We start from the raw sequence: 20,883 nt of genomic DNA, 5'->3' as shown, positions 1-20,883 counted from the left end.
AGTTTTTGGGAGAACTTGGTCCATTGTTCCTGGATCCAAGTTTCCCTGTCCTGTTTGGTTCTTGGCTTGACCCCTGGTAAGAGTAAAGATATGCCCAGGAATGCCCAGCATTGCTACATGGGCCTCCCACTCCAATTCAGCCCAATCCGAAGTCTCCAAATCATTGCCTAGCAGACATTCTACAAGTAAGTCAGTGGCTACCACAACTTTCTTTGGGCCATGTAACAGTCCCCCCCCCCCCCAGTTGAGATTCACAACAGCCATGGGGTGGCTTACAGTGTTGCTATGGGCGTCTGTCACTTGGTATTGGTGACCAAGTAGGTGCTGCTCAGGGGCAACCAGTTTTTCCATCACCATGGTGACACTGGCACCTGTGTCCCTGTAGGCCTCAACCTGAACACCATTAGTCAGGGGTAGCTGCTTGTACTTATCCATATGAAGGGGACAAGCAACTAAAGTGGCTAGGTCAATGCCACCATCAGAGTTTAAAACAGCCTCAGTGATCTCCCTAACTAGACCAACCCCAACTACATTACCAATGGTGAGCCCAGCTACACCATTTAACTGGCTATTAGTAGTGCTCTTCCCTCCATCACTTCTATTACTAGGGGCACTAGTGGTTGCAGTTGGGGTTGTGGTGGTGGGAGGTTTGGTGTTTTTCTTTGGACAGTGACTGTCAGTTGCCCAATGTCCTTTGGCTTTACACATGTAATACCAATGTTTCTTATCTTTGTGGGAAGATGATTTGAACCCACCACCCCCAGAGGATTTTTGTGGGCCTAATGAAGACTCTTGCCATCCTTGTCACCCCCTGTATGAGATTTTATGCTCACCCTTGTTCTGACCCATTTGTCTGCCTTCTTTCCTAATTCTTGGGAAGATGTCAGATCTGAGTCCACAAGATACTGATGTAACAAGTCCGACACACAATTATTCAAGAAATGCTCTCTCAGAATCAGGATATACAGGCTTTCATAGTCAGTCACCTTACTGCCATTTAACCAACCTTCCAGGGCCTTCACAGAACAGTATACAAAGTCTATCCAGTCCTGTGATGACTCCTTTCTGGTCTCTCTGAACTTAAGTCTGTACTGTTCAGTATTGTAGGAAAGTACCATCTTGCCTGGCATGTTACCCCCACTTTCACTGTATGTATGTTTGTAATTGCCCTTGTGTCACTGGGATCCTGTTAGGCAGGACCCCAGTGCTCATAATGTATGCCCTGTATGTGTTCCCTGTGTGGTGCCTAACTGTATCACTGAGGCTCTGCTAACCAGAACCTCAGTGTTTATGCTCTCTCTGCTTTCTAAATTTGTCACTGAAGGCTAGTGACTAAATTTAACAATTCTCATTGGCACACTGGTACACCCATATAATTCCCTTGTATATGGTACTTAGGTACCCAGGGTATTGGTATTCCAGGAGATCCCTATGGGCTGCAGCATTTCTTTTTCCACCCATAGGGAGCTCAGACAATTCTTACACAGGACTGCCACTGCACCCTGAGTGAAATAACATCCACGTTATTTCACAGCCATTTTTCACTGCACATAAGTAACTTATAAGTCACCTATATGTCTAACCCTCACTTAGTGAAGGTTGGGTGCCAAGTTACTTAATGTGTGGGCACCCTGGCACTAGCCAAGGTGCCCCCACATCGTTCAGGGCAATTTCCCGAACTTTGTGAGTGCGGGGACACCATTACACATGTGCACTGCACATAGGTCACTACCTATGTGTAGCGTCACCATGATAACTCCGAACATGGCCATGTAACATGTCTAAGATCATGTAATTGTCCCCCCAATACCAGAATGGTATTGGTGGGACAATTCCATGATCCCTCGGGTCGCTAGCACAGATCCCGGGTACTGCCAAACAGCCTTTTTAGGGTTTGCACTGCAGCTCCTGCTGCTGCCAACCCCTCAGACAGGATTCTGCCCTCCTGGCGTCTGGGCAGTCCCGGCCTAGGAAGGCAGAACAAAGGATTTCCTCTGAGAGAGGGTGTTACATCCTCTCCCTTTGGAAATAGGTGTGAAGGGCTAGGGAAGAGTAGCCTCCCCCAGCCTCTGAAAATGTTTTGGTCGGCACAGATGGAACACATCTTTGCATAAGCCAGTCTACACCGGTTCAGGGATCCCCAGCCCTGCTTTGGCGCGGAACTGCACAAAGGAAAGGGGAGTGATAACTCCCCTGACCAGTACCTCCCAAGGGAGGTGCCCAGTGCTCCTCCATTGTGTCCCAGACCTCTGCCATCTTGGATTCAGAGGTGTTGGGGGCACACTGGACTGCTCTGAGTGGCCAGTGCCAGCAGGTGACGTCAGAGACCCCTTCTAATAGGTTCTTACCTCTCTTGGTAGCCAAACCTCCTTTCTTGGTAGCCAAACCTCTTTTTCTGGCTATTTAGGGTCTCTCCTCTGGGGTATTCTTCAGATACCGAATGCAAGAGCTCACCAGAGTTCTTCTGCACTTCCCTTTTCGACTTCTGCCAAGGATCGATGCTGACTGCTCCAGGATGCCTGCAAAACCGCAACAAAGTAGCTAGACGACTACCAGCAACATTATAGCGCCTCATCCTGCCGGCTTTCTCGACTGTTTCCTGGTGGTGCGTGCTCTGAGGGCTGTCTGCCTTCACCCTGCACTGTAAGCCAAGAAGACATCTCCCGTGGGTCGACCGAATCTTCCCCCTGCTAACACAGGCACCGAAAGACTGCATCACCGGTCCTCTGGGTCCCCTCTCATCCTGACGAGCGTGGTCCCTGGAACACAGGAGCTGGATCCAAGTGTCCCCGACAGTCCAGTGGCCCTTCTTTCCAAATTTGGTGGAGGTAAGTCCTTGCCTCCCACGCCAGACAGTAATCCTGTGTACTGCGTGAACTTCAGCTGCTAGGGCTTCTGTGCACTTTTGCAAGACTTCCTTTGTGCACAGCCTATCCCAGATCCCCAGCACTCCGTCCTGCATTTTCCAACTCGCTGAGTTGGACTCCGACTTCGTGGGACTCCCTTTTGTTGTGCTGAGACGACCGCCGTGCTCAGATCTTCTGAACGCCTGTTCAGGTGCTTCTGCTGGTGCTGCCTGCTTCTGCGTGTGCTCTCTGTGTTGCTGAGCGCCCCCTCTGTCTCCTCCTCCAAGGGGTGACCTCCTGGTCCTTCCTGGGCCCAGGCAGCACCCAAAACCATCAGCGCGACTCTTTGAGCTAGCAAGGCTTGTTTGCGGTCTTTCTGTGTGGAAACAACTCTGCATCCTCCAGCACGCTGTGGGACATCTTCTGACCAAAGGAGAAGTTCCTGGCACTTTCCGTTGTTGCAGAATCATCAGCTTCTTCCACCCGGAGGCAGCCCTTTTGCACCTTAATCTGGGGTTTAGTGGGCTCCTGCCCTCCCTGGACACTTGGTTAACTCTTGGACTTTGTCCCCTTCCTTTGCAGGTCCTCAGGTCCGGGAATCCGTCTTCAGTGGTTTGCAGTCAGTTGTTGTCTTTGCAGAATCCCCTATCTCGACTTTACTGTCTTTCTGGGGTAGTAGGGTAACTTGACTCCTACTTTTCAGGGTCTTGGGGTGGGGTATCTTGGACACCCTTAGTGTTTCCTTACACTTCCAGTGACCCTCTACACACTACACTAGGCCTGGGGTCCATTCGTGGTTCGCATTCCACTTTTGGAGTGTATGGTTTGTGTTGCCCCTAGGCCTATTGTCTCCTATTGCAATCTATTGTGTTCTACAGTATTTGCTCTACTTTGCTAACTGTTTACTTACCTGATTTTGGTCTTTGTGTATATTTTGTGTATTTTACTCACCTCCTAAGGGAGTATATCCTCTGAGATACTTTTGGCATATTGTCATTAAAATAAAGTACCTTTATTTAAAGTAACTCTGAGTATTGTGTTTCTTATGATATAGTGCTAAGTGATATAACTGGTATAGTAGGAGCTTTGCATGTCTCCTAGTTCAGCCTACGCTGCTCTGCTATAGCTACCTCTATCAGCCTAAGCTGCTAGAACACTACTAATCTACTAATAAGGGATAACTGGACCTGGCACAGGGTGTAAGTACCATAAGGTACCCACTATAAGCTAGGCCAGTCTCCCACACACCCCAACTCAACTGTAGTGTGTGCAGAATTGCTGGAAGAGTAAGAATACAGGAAAGGTAAGTAAATTACCCCACCCCAGAACCCGGAAAAGCAGGAGTAAATTGCTGCAAGTTTCCTTAGGACACACTACACCTCGTCATTGGGACTTTGCAGTAATCTATCAAGTCTGCAAACAACAACTGCTGAATTTGAGGATCTGAAGACCTGCAAAAGAAGGGGTCTAGGTCCAGAAGTCGAAAGAAGTTCCAGGAAGGACAGGAGCCCCTGCCAACCCAGAAGAGGGTGCAAACGAAGAGTCCCCAGTTAGTCGAAGACTGCAGGAATGCAGCCTGGGAAGAGGCCAGCAGGATCCTGCATGATGCACAAGATGTCCCATAGTGTGAAGATTGTTGCAGACGAGATTTCGTGTTGGAAAACGCCAACAAGCCTTGGTTACAACAAAAGTGCGTTTTGTGTCAAAATGGAGCTGGCTGGACCCAGGAGGGACCTGGGGACCTCAACTCTTTGTGAGGAAGAAGAGGGGGCACTCAGCACTTTAGAGAGCCCTCTAAATGCCAGGCAGCACCCACTTGAGGCCCAGGACACGGGGACAAAGGAGGTGCAAAACACAGTTGGTGCAGCACAACAAAGGAAGGTCCCTCACTGCCGGAAAACAACTCAGCGAGTTGAGCGTCGCAGGATGGAGTGCTGGGGACCTGGTCAGGCTGTGCACGAAGGAATTTTGCAGATAGTGCACAGAGGCCTCAGGAGGTGAAGAAGACGCAGTACACAGGGGTACCGTCGCTCTGAGGGAAGGCAAGGTCTTACCTCTTCCAAATTGCGTCAGCAGGACCTCAGAACAGTCTATTTTGATGATGTCCACCCTCTGTGTCCTTAGGAGCACGCTCATTGCTGTGAGAGGAGTCCAAGGGTACCGGATGTTGTCTTGGAAGGTGCCTGCTGGAGCAGGGGAATGACTCCGTCACCCCACGGGAGATTTCTGCGGTCCTTCTGGTGCAGAATGAAGACAGGGAGTCCTCGGAGCGTGCACACCCTGGAAACTGTTGCAGTTGTTGGTTGGAGCTGAAGTTGCAGAGGAAAAGTATCCCTTGTGGATACTTTGTTGCTGTTACAGTGGTCCTTGGAGCAGGCTGCGGTTGATCCGAGGTCAGAGGATGATGAAGTAGTTGCAGAGGATTCCTGAAGGAAATTTGCTAGCAGAATCTGAACAGAACCCACAGGAGAGAACCTAAATAGTCCTGACAAGGGGATTGGCTACCTTATCGGGTATGGACCTATCAGGAGGGGTCTCTGACGTCACCTGCTGGCACTGCCACTAAGAGCCCTGCAGAGTGCCCCCACCCCTTGCATAGCAAGATGACTGAAGTGTGGGACACACTGGAGGAGCTCTGGGCACCACCCCTAGGGTGGTAATGGACAGGGGAGTGGTCACTCCCCTTTCCTTTGTCCAGTTTCACGCCAAAGCAGGAGACAAGGGGTCCCTGAACCGGTGTAGACTGGTTTATGCAAGGAAGGCACCATCTGTGCCCTTCAAAGCGTTTTCAGAGGCTGGGGGAGGCTACCCCTCCCCAGCCTGTAACACCTATTTACAAAGGGAGAGGGTATAACACCATGCTCTCAGAGGGAATGCTTTGTTCTGCCTTCCTGGGACTGGGCTGTCCAGAGCCCAGGAGGGGAGAACCCTGCTTGTGAGGTGGCAGCAGCTGTAGCTGCAGTGCAAGCCTCAGAGAGCTGGTTTGGCAGTACTGGGGGTCCATGGTGGAGGCCCCAGGATGCATGGAATTGGCTCCCCAATACCAGATTTGCAATGGGGGGACCATTCCATGATCTTAGACATGTTACATTGCCATATTCGGAGTTACCATTGTGAAGCTACATATAGGTATTGACCTATATGTAGTGCACGCAATAAATGGCGTCCCCGCACTCACAAAATCCGGAGCAATGGCCAGGAACTATGTGGGGGCACCTTTGTTAGTACCTCCCTATGGGTGCTAAAAGAAATGCTGCAGCCCATATGGATCTCCTGGAATGCCCTGGGTACCTAGGTACCAAATGCTAGGGACTTATAAAGGGAGGGGGGTCCAGTGTGCCAATTGAAATTGGTGAATGAATTCACTGACTTACAGTGACAAATTTAAAAGCAGAGAGAGCATAAGCACTGAGGCTGTGGTTAGCAGAGCCTCAGTGACACAGTCAAGCACTATACATACACACACATTAGGCAATAAACTATGAGCACTGGGGTCCTGACCAGCATGATCCCAGTGAGACAGGCAAAAACATACTGACATACAGATAAAAATGGGGGTAACGTGCCAAGGAAGATGGTACTTTCCTACTCTGAGGGTGACTACATCCTCCTTCTGCCTCCTCCCTTTGGGGAGGTGGGCACATACCTATTCCTGTTGGGCTAAATCCTCCCAACCAAGATGGAGGATTTTCCAAAGAGGGGGTCACTCCAGCTCAGGCCACCTTAGCGGTTGACCTGGCTGAGGGGGTGACTCCTCCTTGTTTTTCTCATTATGTCCCCGGACTTGCCGCCAAAAGTGGGGGTTAGGGGGCATCTCAACTAGCTGGAGTGCCCTGGGGCGTTGTAACACTTGGCCATGTATCATGTCTAGGATCATGGAATTGTCACCCCAATACCATTCTGGTATTGGGGGACAATTCCATGCATCCCCGGGTCTCCAGCATAGAGCCCGGGTACTGCCAAACTAACTTCCTGGGGTTTTCTCTGCAGCTACCGCTGCTGCCAACCCTCAGACAGGTTTCTGCCCCCCTGGGGCCTGGGCAGCCTGGTCCCAGGAAGGCAGAACAAAGGATTTCCTCTGAGGAGGGTGTTACACCCTCTCCCTTTGGAAATAGGTGTGAAGGGCCTGGGAGGAGTAGCCTCTCCTGGCCTCTGGAAATGCTTTGAAGGGCACAGATGGTGCCCTCCTTGCATAAGCCAGTCTACAGCGGTTCAGGGATCCCCCCAGCCCTGCTCTGGCGCGAAACTGGACAAAGGAAAGGGGAGTGACGTCAGAGACCCCTCCTGATAGGTGCTTACCTTTCTCTGTAGCCAATCCTCCTCTGAGGGCTATTTAGGGTGTCTTCTGTGGGTATCTCACCAGATAACGAATGCAAGAGCTCACCAGAGTTCCTCTACACTTCCCTCTTCGACTTCTGCCAAGGATCGACCGCTGACTGCTCCATGACGCCTGCAAAACCGCAACAAAGTAGCAAGAAGACTACCAGCAACATTGTAGCGCCTCATCCTGCCAGCTTTCTCGACTGTTTCCTGGTGGTACATGCTATGTGGGCTGTCTGCCTTCACCCTGCACTGGAAGCCAAGAAGAAATCTCCTGTGGGTTGACGGAATCTTCCCCCTGCCAACGCAGGCACCAGACTTCTGCATCGCCGGTCTCTGGGTCCCCTCTCATCTTGACGAGAGTGGTCCCTGGAACACGGAAGCTGTATCCAAGTGTCTTCGACGGCCAGTGGCCCTTCTGTCGAAATTTGGTGGAGGTAAGTCCTTGCCTCCCCACGCCAGACAGTAATCCTGTGTACTGCATGAACTCTAGCTGCTCGGGCTTCTGTGCACTCCTGCAAGACTTCCTTCGTGCACAGCCTAGCCCAGGTCCCCAGCACTCCGTCCTGCATTGCCCAACTCGCTGAGTTGGACTCCTACTTCGTGAGACTCCCTTTTGTTGTGCTGAGTCAACCACCATCCTCAGATCTTCTGGGTGCCTGTTCAGGTGCCTCTGCGGGTGCTGCCTGCTTCTGCGTGGGCTCTCTGTGTTGCTGAGTGCCCCCTCTGTCTCCTCCTCCAAGGGGCGACGTCTTGGTCCTTCCTGGGCCCTGGCAGCACCCAAAATTCTCAACCGCGACTCTTGCAGCTAGCAAGGCTTTTTTGGGGTCTTTCTGCGGGGAAACAACTCTGCATCCTCCAGCACGTCGTGGGACATCTTCTGACCAAAGGAGAAGTTCCTGGCACTTTCCGTTGTTGCAGAATCTTCGGCTTCTTCCACCCGGAGGCAGCCCTTTTGCACCTTCATCCTGGGTTTAGTGGGCTCCTGCCCCCCCTGGACACTTGCGTGACTCTTGGACTTGGTCCCCTTCTTGTACAGGTCCTCAGGTCCAGGAATCCGTCTTCAGTGCTTTGTAGTCAGTTGTTGTCCTTGCACAATCACCTATCTCAACTTTACTGTCTTTCTGGGGTAGTAGGATAACTTTACTCCTACTTTTCAGGGTGTTGGGGTGGGGTATCTTGGACACCCTTAGTGTTTTCTTACACTCCCAGCGACCCTCTACACACTACACTAGGCCTGGGGCCATTTGTGGTTCGCATTCCACTTTTGGAGTATATGGTTTGTGTTGCCCCTAGGCCTAGTTCTCCCTATTGCATTCTATTGTGTTCTACAGTGTTTGCACTACTTTTCTAACTGTTTGCTTACCTGATTTGGTTTGTGTGTGTATATTTTGTGTATATTACTTACCTCCTAAGGGAGTATATCCTCTGAGATACTTGTGGCATATTGTCACTAAAATAAAGTACCTTTATTTTTGGTAACTCTGAGTATTTTGTTTTCTTATGATATAGTGCTAAGTGATATAAGTGGTATAGTAAGGAGCTTTGCATGTCTCCTAGTTCAGTTTAAGCTGTTCTGCTATAGCTACCTCTTTCAGCCTAAGCTTCTAGAACACCCCTACTCTACTAATAAGGGATAACTGGACCTGGCACAAGGTGTAAGTACCACAAGGTACCCACTATAAGCCAGGCCAGCCTCCTACAAGTATTTTACTTACCTTTCCTGTATTCTTACTCTCCCAGCGATTCTGCACACACTACACTTGTCTGGGGGGGGGGGGAATTTGTGGTTCCCATTCCACTTTCTTAGTATATGGTTTGTGTTGCCTTTAGACCTATTTTCTCCCATTGCATTCTATAGCATTTCCTATTGTTTTCACTATCCTATGTCTAATTACTTACCTTATTTTGGTGTCTAGTGTATATATTGTGTATAATACTTACTTCCAAAAGGAGTATTGCCTCTAAGATATTTTTGGCCTTGTGTCACCCAAATAAACTAACTTTATTTCTGTTAACTCTATGGGGTCCTTACGATCTCGGCGGTGCGCAACCCCCTGCCGGCCAGATAAAGAACATCAGCTGGGCCGGCGGGTGGAAACAGTGTTTCCGTCAGCCGGCCCAGCTGGATGCAGGGCCTGAACATTTGGATCCGGCGTCAATGTAGCAATGCGCTATGGGGCTGTGCATGGGGGCCCCTGCACTGCCCATGCCAAGTGCATGGGCCATGCAGGGGCCCCCAGGGGGGGCCAGAGTCACTCATTCTTCTAGCCTTTCCCTGATGGTGTAAACCGCCAGGGAAAGGCTGTTGGAATCAGACTCATTATCCAGCGGGCAGCGCTGCTTGCAGCACTGCCCTGTCGGATCTGGAGCGCCGCCACTGCCAGGCTTCCTGGTGGCGGGAGCCTGGCGGTGGGGGCGTTTCATCCGTAGTGGTTCTGCCACGTACATTCTATGGCGGTCTGGACCACCATGCCGGTGGCGGAAATTACAGCCACCGCCGGCATGGCGGCCCAGACCGCCATGTTCGAAATGACCACCTGAGCATTGTCTTTAGTTGTGTATAAGTACTGTGTAACTATACGTGGTACTGCAGGAGCTTTGCATGTCTCCTAGTTCAGCCTAAGCTGCTCTGCTATAGATACTTCTAACAGCCGTAGCTGCTAGAACACTACTACATTTAACTAATAAGGGATAACTGGACTTGGTGTAAAGTGTAAGTACCCAAGGTACCTACTACAAACCAGGCTAGCCTCCTACAGAGATCTCTTAGCCTTGCAGGCTTTTCTCCCTTCCCTGTGCTGCTGGTCTATTCAAATCTCGATAAACAGCACAATTGCCCTGTGGTATATCAACAAACAAGGAAGAGAAATGTCTCACCCTCTCTGTTGGGAAGCACTTAGATTATGACCATTCTCATTCTTTTGTCACTGCGGAGGCTCAGGAAGTGGTTTTTGAATGTTTGGATTTGTGTTTTGTCACTGCGGAGCTCAATAAGTGTTTTTTGAATGTTTAGGTTTGTGCATGTATGTATGTGTATGTGCACGTGTGTATTTATGTGATTGTGATTGTTGATGGGTGTGTAGGAGTGTGTGTGTTTGCTTGTAAATGGATGGGTATGATTGAGTGTGCTTGTGGATGGGTGCGTGTGAGTATGTGTGTGCTTGTGAGTGAATGTGTGACAGTGAGTGTACACGTGTGCTCGCCTGTGCCTGGTGCCTGCCCCCACATTAGTTAAAAATTATGAATCATTATTAGTCTTCAGGCCTGAAATTATTGAGTCCTGCAACTCTGGCCCTGATAGTTCAGTGCCCGGATACACCAGACCCTTTTGCAAGCAGCAGCTTGGTCCATACCTCATCCGACCTCTGCAGCTGTACCTGGTGAGCGGATAATGTTTTTTACACCTTATGAGTAATGCACCCTTGCCAGTTGATGTAACTGTGTGTATCATTTCTGCATAACTTATTGTGAGAGACTATTTTTATTGGGCGGGGGGGGATAAAGACATCACCATTACATTATGTGATCCATAGCTTCTATTAACTGTCCACCCAGCGGTAATTATTGCTTTAAAAGTGGGTAGGAAGATTAACTTTGCTTTGTTTTTCCATTTTCTTCTTTTTTCTTTATTGCGAGTGAGTTATTTTCAAGATCTATTTTTGGAATTCTGAATATTGTATTGCTTTGATAACTGCACTTCTCAAAACATAAGGCCTTCACGTTCCAAAATGTTACGTATAATTGACCATTTTGTACCCATTTGACAACATTTCTTGCCATAGCCAATTACAAAAGGCTTTGTTGACATATAGGGACACTATATGCCACTGCTAACAAAAGGCTTGTCTATCCGACATTGCTGCATTGTAGCAACATGTTATGACTGTCTAATTTTGCTATTAAATTACTTTTTTTTCCCAGGGGCAGGTTTTCTGTTGTTAAGAAATGTGATCAGAAAGGAACACAGCAAACGGTTGCCTCTAAGTTTGTGAATAAGAAGTTAATGAAGCGAGACCAGGTTACCCACGAACTTGGAATTTTTCAGAATCTCCAGCATCCCCAGATCATCAGCCTCATTGACACCTTTGAGACGTCCACCAGCTATATCCTGGTGCTCGAGATGTAGGTTAATTTAAACATGCTTTCATTTAACTCTTTGTTAGTTTTTTTAGCTAAACATAGGGACGTGAATGTTTTTAACAAATGGGATTATTGAAAAGTCAATGGAAATGGAATGATATGGAGGAGGAAATGTCTTAATCCTCAACTCATTTTGTACCCCTCTCATTCTCTATGTATGGGTAACACATGATTAAGGGCTGCCAAAAATATGACCAGAGATAAAGGGTACCTAGAATATTGTGAATTAGAAACCTGATATCAGCAACCATTTTTAGGTTTCAGCTAGACAGCGCATGCTCTGGCTGTTTGAGACATGTTGTATACACACAGTGGGCTTACAGGCCATCCACGGCTTTTCATTTGCTTACTGCAGCGTTGCTCTCATTTCGTTCACTCCAGTTTGTGGAGGTATGACCTGGAGCATGGACTCAGTACTTGTGTCCATCCGTTGCTCCTGTTATTTGAAGCTACCTTTCTCTTTGTGTCTCAACACTCCACATGCGTGCTTGTGTTATCTGATAGTGACTTATAGTTGCAGAACCCTCCCTTGAATTTCCCCAGGCGTCAGACTGGATCCGGAGATTTTTTCTTTGAGCAGTACCCTTGCGCGCCGTCAGGTGGCATCGGTGGACTCCGTGTCCGCAAGTCGCGCAAGTTTTGCTGCAGATCTGTGAGGAGACCCATGGGATCGTCTCACAGGCTGTTGCCAACGGGACAAATGGCCAAGTTCACCATAAAAAGTGGGCTGGACATGACCAACACTCTGGGCAGATCGGTTGCGTCGACAGTGTCATTATGACGCCATGCCCTGTTATGAACTTATGGTTTCTCAGGGGATGTCCAACAGACCCTCTTGGACATGCGCTTTGCATTGCTGGCGCTCATCTCTTCGAAGATAAGGTGGATATGGCGCTGGAGAGATTCAAGGACTCCTGGGGTACAGCTCGGTCCCTTGGACTTACCACTGCCCCTCCCCATAGTCTGCCTTTAGCCCTTTTTGTAGACATGGAAGGGACTCCCTGTCACAAACCCTCCCTACCACTGTGTCATGCATGCTGTACAACCCCCTCCGCAGCCGGAGATGCAGAATCCCATGGGCTCATGAGACAGGGAACCAGAGGTCTGCCCAGTCCACCCCCATGCTGACTGCAACCTCAAAACCTTCCTAAGCCATCACCTGCCCCACTGGGAATCCATCACGACGGACAGGTGGGTTTTGCAGTTCGTTCGAAGGGGCTACTCCCTCCCCTTCGAGTCTTCACCTCCGGCCATGCCGCCATCATTTTGCCCTCTAACGGAGGATCATTTGCCACTTCTCCACGAGGAAGTTACAGCTCTTTTGGCCAAGGGAGCCAAAGAGAGGGTTTCCGTGCCAGAAGTAGGCTGTAGTTGCTATCCCGATACTTTCTGGTGCCCAAGAAGGACAAGGGCCTGCGTCCTATCCTCAACCTCAGAACCCTCAATCTCTTCGTCAGGAAGGAGAAGTTCAAAATGCTCACCTTAGCACAGGTCCTTTCTGCCTTGGACTCAGAAGACTGGATGGTGGTGTTGGACTTCTAAAACGCTCATTTTCATATCTCCGCCTTGTCTACCCACGGACGTTACCTATGATTCGTGGTAGGTCACTTTCAGTTTACCGTGCTCCCCTTCTGCCTTACCAGCACCCCTTGGGTGTTCACGAATGTGAGGGCGGTGGTTGCAGCTCATCTGCGCAGACTGGGAATTTCAGTATTCCCAAACCTTGACGGTTGGCTGTTGAAGGCAGACATACCCCAGAAAGTCATCTCCCACCTTCAGACTACAGCGAACCTCCTGCATTTGCTGAGGGTCACTATAAACATGCCAAAGTCACACCTGACTCCCTCTCAGACGCTTCCTTTCACATGAGCTGTTCTGGACACAGTGCAGTTTTGGGCTTATCCTCCCGATCAGCGAGTCTGGGATATTCAGGCTGTGATTCCGATGTTTCAGCCTCTATCCTGGGTTTTGGTGAGAATGACTTTGAGGCTGCTGGGTCTCATGGCCTCCTGCATCCAATCAATACCAAATACCAGATGGCATATGTGTGCTCTGCAGTGGGACCTGAAGTTACAGTGGGCGCAGCACCAGGGGATTCTCGACTACATGGTCCAGATCTCAGAGGGGACTGTGAAAGATCTGCAGTGGTGGCTGTTAAATCAGGATTGGGTCAGCGGCAGATCCCTCTCCCTTCCCCAACCAGATCTCAAAGTCATGACACGTGTGTCACTTATGGGAGTGGGCGGCCATATGGCAGAGGCGGAGATCAGAGGCCTCTGGTCTCTGGTGGAGTCTGAGCTCCACATCAATCTTTTGGAGCTCTGGGTGATTCTACTTGCATTGAAAACATTCCTTCCCTCTCTCAAAGGGAAAGTGGTGCTGTTGTTCACCAACAACACCACTGCCATGTGGTACTGCAACAAACAGAGTGGAGTGGGGTCGTGGACCCTTTGTCAAGAGGCTCTTCGCCTTGGACATGGCTGGAAAATCAGGGCATTTCCCTGGTGGTTCAACATTTGGCGGGCTCTCTGAACGCCAGAGCAGACAAACTCAGCCGTTGATGCATTGTCGATCATGAATGCTGTCTCAATCTTTCAGCAATGGGGAGAGCCTTGGTTAGATCTGTTCACTTCCGCAGAGAACTTGCAATGTCTCCAGTTTTGCACGTTGGAGTTTCCATGGCGGTTCTTGCTTGGCGAAGCCTTTCATCTTGAGTGGAACTCAGGCCTCCTGTACGCCTTTCCGCCAATACCTCTTCTTCCCAGAGTCCTCAAGAAGATCAAGAATGGCCAGGCCCAAGTCATTCATGTGGCGCCGAATTGGGCACGAAGAGTTTGGTACCCAGAGCTACTGAGCATGGCCACAGATCCTCCAATCATCCTGTGTGTTCGTGAGGATCTTCTGTCGCAGCAGCAGGGGATGGTTCTTCATCCGAACCTGTCCAGTCTCTGCTTTCTTGTGTGGAAATTGAGCTGCGGCAGTTGACGGCTTTTGACCTTTCGCCCAAAGTCTGGGATGTTGAAGGAAGTTGGCTCTGTATATACTATCTCAAAGTGAGAGATAGTGTGCACAGAGTCCAAGGGTTCCCCTTAGAGGTTGGTAGTGGCAAAATTAGATATTAATGCTATATTTTTTTGGTAGTGTGGTCGAGCAGTCTCCGGGGCATACGCAGCCCACCGTTGGGGGTTCAAGTCAACCCCAATCACCCAGCAACAGCAACACAGGGCCGGTCAGGTGCAGAGGTCCAAGTAGGGCCCAAATAGCACAGGCGCCTAGGGAGTACAGGGGTGCTCCGGTTCCAGCCTGCTAGTAGGTAAGTACCTGCATTCGCGGGAAGCAGACCAGGGGGGTTTTGTCGAGCACTTGGTAGGGGTCACAAACAGGCACACAAAATACACTCTCAGCGGCACAAGGGCGGCCGAGTGCAGTGTGTGAAGTAGGTGTCGGGATTCGGATCAGAATCAATGGAGAGGCCCGGGGGTCACTCTGGCGATGCAGACAGGGCAAAGGGGGTTTCTCTGGCCAGCCACCGACTGGGCAAGGAGGGGGGCTGCATGCAGGTCACTCCTGCACCGGTAGTTGGTTCCTCTTGGACCTAGGGGCTGCGAGTGTACTGCTTCTTCCAAGCATCAGGTTCCTTTGTTACCAGGCATTCGTGGTCAGGGGGACCCTTTGGATCCTCTCTGCAGGTGTCGCTGTAGGGGTGCAGGGAGGTCGTCTCAGGGTGCCCACTTCGTGGGAGTCACCTGGGGGTCCTCTCTGCAGTGTTGGTTTTTCTAGACACAGGCTGGGAGTGTCGGGTGCTGAGTGTTGGGGACTCACGTTTCCGGAGTGAAGTTAGAGTCCCTTTAAAGAGCCGCTGTCCACAGGAGTTTCTTGGTCCTTTGGGTGCAGGTCAGTCCTCTGAGTCCTCAGAGGTCGCAAGTCCCGCTGGATGCATTGCTGTGCAGTTTCTTTGAGTCTGGAGACAGGCCGGTAGGGCTTGGGCCAAGTCAGTTGTCGTCTTTGCGGGGCTTTCAGGTCAGCAGTCCTTCTTCTTGTTTCAGGTTGCAGGAATCTGTTTTTTTGGGTTCAGGGTTGCCCCTCAGTACTGAATTTAGGTGTGTGTTTAGGTCTGGGGGGCAGTAGCCAATGACTACTGTACTTGAGGGTGGCTACACCCTCTTTGTGCCTCCTCCCTGTGGGGAGGGTGGGACAGCCCTAATCCTATTGGGGAAATCCTCCAAAACAAGATGGAGGATTTCCTAAGGTAGGGGTCACCTCAGCTCAGGACACCTTAGGGGCTGTCCTGACTGGTGGGTGATGACTCCTTGTTTTTCTCATTATCTCCTCCGGACTTGCTGACAAAAGTGGGGGCTGGCATCTCCGCTAGCTGGAGTGCCCTGGGGCGCTGTAACACCAAGCTTGAGCCTTTGATGCACCTTCACCCAGTACAGGCTTTGTTCATGGTCACAGAGTGACTAAGGCACTCACCCCATGTGGCCAGAAACTTGTCTGGATATGGCAGGCTGGCAGAAACTGGTCAGGAGTCGGAGCCAGGAGTCGGACAGGTATTCAAGGGGCATCTCTAAGATGCCCTCTGGGTGCATTTTACAATGAATTCCACACTGGCTTCAGTGTGCATTTATTGTGGTGAGAAGTTTGATACCAAACTTCCAGTATTCAGTGTAGCCATTATGGAACTGTGGAGTTCGTGTTTGACAAACTCCCAGACCATATATTCTTTATGGCTAGCCTGCACTTACAATGTCTAAGGTTTTGCTTAGACACTGTAGGGGCATAGTCCTCATGCAGCTGTGCCCTCACCTGTGGTATAGTGCACCCTGCCTTAGGGCTGGAAGGCCTGCTAGAGGGGTGACATACCTATGCCACAGGCAGAGGGTTTGTGGGCATGGCACTCTGAGGGGAGTGCCATGTCGACTTAGTCATTTTCTTCCCACCAGCACACAAAAGCTGTGAGGCAGTGTGCATGTGCTGAGTGAAGGGTCCCCAGGGTGGCATAATACATGCTGCAGCCCTTAGAGACCTGCCCTGGCCACAGGGCTCTTGGTACCAGGGGTACCATTTACAAGGAACTTATCTGTGTCCCAGGGCTGTGCCAATTGTGGAGACAAAGGTACAGTTTAGGGAAAGAAAACTGGTGCTGGGGCCTGGTTAGCACGGTCCCAGTACACTTTCTATCATAACTAGCATCAACAAAAGTCAAAAGGATAGGGAGTAACCATGCCAACAGTGGTGTTTTCCTACACAAACCCCCCCCCCCCCCCCCCAAAAAAAACGAAAGAGGATGAAGCTAACCTTTCCCAAGAGAGTCTTAATTTTCTAAGTGGAAGAACCGGGAAAGGCCATCAGCATTGGCATGGGCAGTCCCAGGTCTGTGTTCCACTACAAAGTATTTTCCCTGTAGGGATCTGGACCACCTCAACAGTTTAGGGTTTTCTCCTTTCATTTGCATAAGTCATCTGAGAGGTCCGTGGTCAGTTTGAACTGTGAAGTGAGTACCAAACAGGTATGATCTCAACTTCTTCAGGAACGAAACCTCAGAAAAGGCCGCCCTCTCCAACACTGCTCCCTGGGGAGTAACCTCCTGCTAATAAAAGCAACAGGCTGGTCAAGGCCATCATCATTGGTTTGGGATAGAACTGTTCCTATCCCATGCTCAGAGGCATCAGTCTGCACAATGAACTACTTAGAGTAGTCTGGAGCTTTCAAAACTGGTGCTGAGCACATAGCTTCTTTCAGGGATTCAAAGGCCTTTTGACAGTCCAAGTTCCAATTAACTTTCTTGGGCATTTTCTTGGAGGTAAGTTCTATGACGGGTGTCACTATGGATTGATATCCCTTCACAAACCTCCTGTAGTAGGCAGTCAAGCCAAGGAATGCCCTGACTTGAATCTGGGTTTTTGGAGCTACCCAGTCCAGAATAGTCAGGATCTTTGGTTGTAGTGGCTGAACTTGGACTTCACCTACAAGGTGTCCCACGTAAACCACTGTACCCTGCCCTATCTGACATTTGGATGCCTTGATAGAGAGGCCTGCTGCTTGCAGGGCTGCAAAACCTTCTTCAGGTGGACCAGCCGATCCTACCAGTTGGAACTAAAGACAGCAATATCATTTAGATATGCTGCACTAAAGGACTCCAAGCTGGCAATGACTTGATTTGCCAACCTTTGGAAGGTGGCAGGGGATTCCTTAAGCCAAAGGGCATAACAGTAAACTGATAATGCCCATCAGGTGTAGAGAATGCTGTCTTTTCTTTTGCTCCAGGTGCCATTTTGATTTGCCAGTACCCTGCTGTCAAGTCAAAGGTACTTAAGAATTTGGCTGCACCTAATTTGTCAATAAGCTCATCTGCCCTTGGGATGAGGTGAGCATCTGACTTGGTGGCAGACATGAGCCCTTTGTAGTCCACACAAAACCTCATCTCTCTCTTTCCATCCTTGGTGTTAGGTTTGGGCACCAAGACCACTGGGCTAGACCAGGGACTGTCAGAGTGCTCTATAACTCCCAATTCCAACATCTTGTGGACTTCCACTTTGATACTTTCGTTGACTTGGCCAGACTGTCTGAATATTTAAATCTTGACAGGTAAACTGTCACCTGTGTCCACATCATGGGTACACAGGTGTGTCTGACCAGGGGTCAAGGAAAAGAGCTCAGAAAACTGCTGGTGGAATCGCATGCAGTCAGCTTGCTGTTGGCTAGAGAGGGTTTCTGAGTAGACAACTCCATCTACTGAGCCATCTTTAGGGTCAGTTGAGAGGAGGTCAGGGAGACGTTCACTTTCTGCTTCCTGATCCTCATCAGTAACCATCAGCATGGTTAAGTAGACCCTATCATTATAGAGCTTAAGGCGGTTAACATGGACCACCCTCTTGGATGTCCTGCTAGTGCCCAGGTCCACTAAGTGACTAGGCTCTTTTTCTCTAGCACTGGGTAAGGGCCACTCCACCTGTCTTGAAGTGCCCTGGGAGCCACAGGCTCCAGAACCCAGACTTTCATCCATGGCTGAAACTGAACCAGTGCAGCCTGTTGCTCATACCACAAATTCTGGAGTTGTTGGCTAGCCTCAAGGTTTTTGCTTGCCTTTTCCATGTACTCTGCCATCCTGGAGTGGCGGCCCAATACATAGTCCACTACATCTTGCTTAGGCTCAGGGAGAGGTCTCTTTCACAAGTGCCAGGGATCCCCTTACAGGATGGACAAACATAAGCTCAAAGGGGGAAAACCCTACTCCATTCTGTGGCACCTCCCTGTAGGCGAAAAGCAGAAATGGCAAGAGGACATCCCATCTTCTTTTGAGTTTTTCAGGGAGCCCCATGATTATTGTAGGAGGCTGGCCTGGCTTACACCTTGTGCGAGGTCCAGTTATCCCTTATCAGTAGATTAGTAGTGTTCTAGCAGCTTAGGCTGATAGAGGTAGCTATAGCTGAGCAGCATAGGCTGAACTAGGAGACATGCAAAGCTTCTACTATACCACTTATATAGCACTATATCACAAGAATCACAATACTAAGAGGTACTAAAAATAAAGGTACTTTATTTTAGTGACAATGTGCCAAGAATATCTCAGAGGATATACTCCCTTTGAGGTAAGTAAAATACACAAAATATACACACAAACCAAAATCAGGTAAGTAAACAGTTAGAAAGATAGTCCAAACACTGTAGAATACAATAGGATGCAATAGGCCTAGGGGCAACACACACCATATACTAAGAAAGTGGAATGTGAACCACTTAGGGACCCCAGGCCTAGTGTAGTGTGTAGAGGGTCGCTGGGAGTGTAAGAAAACACTAAGGGTGTCCAAGATACCCCACCCCAAGACCCTGAAAAGTAGGAGTAAAGTGACCCAACTTCCCCAGAAACTCACTAAAGTCGTGATAGGAGATTCTGCAAAAACCACAACTGACTGCAAAGCTCTGAAGACAGATTCATGGACCTGAGGACCTGTAATGGAAGGGGACCAAGTGCAAGAGTCACGAAAGTGTCCATGGGGGGCAGGAGCCCACTAAACCCCAGATGAAGGTGCACAATGGCTGCCTCCGGGTGGAAGAAGCTGAAGATTCTGCAACAACGGAAGATGCCAGGAACTTCTCCTTCGCACAGAAGATGTCCCGCGGCGTGCTGGAGAATGCAGAGTTGTTTCTTTGGAGAAAGACCGCAAACAATCTTTGCTAGCTGTAAAGGTCACGGTTGAAGAAAATGGGTGCTGCCCGGGCCCAGGAAGGACCAGGAGGTCGCCACTTGGAAGAGGAGACAGAGAGGGCCCTCAGGTACACAGAGAGCCCACGCAGAAGAAGGCAGCACCCGCAGAAGTACTTGCACACGGGTTGAAGAAAACTGAGCACAGTGGTCGTCTCAACACCACAAATGAGGGTCCCACAAAGCCGGTGATCAACTCAGCAAGTTGAGCAATGCAGGACAGAGTACTGGGGACCTGGGCTAGGCTGTGCACGAAGGATTTCTTGCAAAGGTGCACAGAAGCCCTAGCAGCTGCAGTTCACGCAGTACACAGGATTACTGTCTGGCGAGGGGAGGCAAGGACTTACCTCCACCAAATTTGGACAGATGGACCACTGGACTGTCGGCGTCACTAGGATCCACCACCTGTGTTCCAGGGACCACGCTCGTCACGATGAGAGGGGACCCAGAGGACCAGTGAAGCTGAAGTTTGGTGCCTTCGTTAGCAGGGGAAAGACTCCATCAACCCACTGGAGATTTCTTCTTGGCTTCCAGTGCAGGGTGAAGGCAGACAGCCCCCAGAGCATGCACCACCAGGAAACAGTCGAGAAAGCCTGCAGGATTAGGTGCTACATTGTAGCTGGTAGTCTTCTGGCTACTTTGTTACAGTTTTGCAGGCCCCCTGGAGCAGTCAGCAGTCGATCCTTGGCAGAAGTCGAAGAGGGAAATGCAGAGGAACTCTGGTGAGCTCTTGCATTCGTTATCTGAGGAAAAGCCCACAGGAGAGACCCTAAATAGCCCTCAGAGGAGGATTGGCCTCCTAGTCAGGTGAGCACCTATCAGGAGGGGTCTCTGATGTCACCTGCTGGCACTGGCCACTCAGAGGCCTCCATTGTGCCCTCACACCTCTGGATTGAAGGTGGCAGAGGCCTGGGACACACTGGAGGAGCTCTTGGTAGCACCCCTGGGGTGGTGATGGACAGGGGAGTGGTTACTCCCCTTTCCTTTGTCCATTTTCGTGCCAGAGCAGGGCTGGAGGTTCCCTGAACCGGTGTAGACTGGTTTATGCAAGGAGGGCACCATCTGTGCCCTTCAAAGCATTTCCAGAGACCAGGAGAGGCTACTCCTCTCAGGCCCTTAACACCTATTTACAAAGGGACAGGGTGTAACACCCTCTTTCAGAGAAAATCCTTTGTTCTGCCTTCCTGGGACTGTGCTGCCCAGACCCCAGGAGGGCAGAAGCCTGTCTGTGGGTTGGCTGCGGCGGTAGCTGCAGTGAAAACCCCAAAGAGCTGGTTTGGCAGTATCCGGGTCCATGCTGGAGCCCCGGGGATGCATGAGATTGGCACCCCAATACCAGATTTGGCATGGGGGGACAATTCCATGATC

The 20,883-nt window shown here is 50.1% G+C and overlaps 1 protein-coding gene across 2 annotated transcripts in view; it reads left to right on the top strand.

Annotated features, from left to right (window-relative positions):
* The window catches only part of TRIO (trio Rho guanine nucleotide exchange factor), a 3,522,386-nt gene that overhangs the window by 3,383,656 nt on the left and 117,847 nt on the right, over positions 1–20,883 (top strand). The window contains exon 55 of one of the 2 annotated variants that reach the window (XM_069219639.1): positions 11,091–11,291. The exons of the other annotated variant lie outside the window; for it this stretch is intronic. Coding sequence (XP_069075740.1) covers positions 11,091–11,291 — 201 coding nt within the window. The remainder of the gene's footprint in view (positions 1–11,090; positions 11,292–20,883) is intronic. 2 annotated transcript variants of the gene reach the window in all.

Source organism: Pleurodeles waltl, chromosome 2_2, assembly GCF_031143425.1.
Source record: "Pleurodeles waltl isolate 20211129_DDA chromosome 2_2, aPleWal1.hap1.20221129, whole genome shotgun sequence".
NCBI classification, from domain to species: domain Eukaryota; kingdom Metazoa; phylum Chordata; class Amphibia; order Caudata; family Salamandridae; genus Pleurodeles; species Pleurodeles waltl.
The sequence above is the reverse complement of the archived record's forward strand: the minus strand, read 5'-3'. Positions and strand labels throughout refer to the sequence as shown.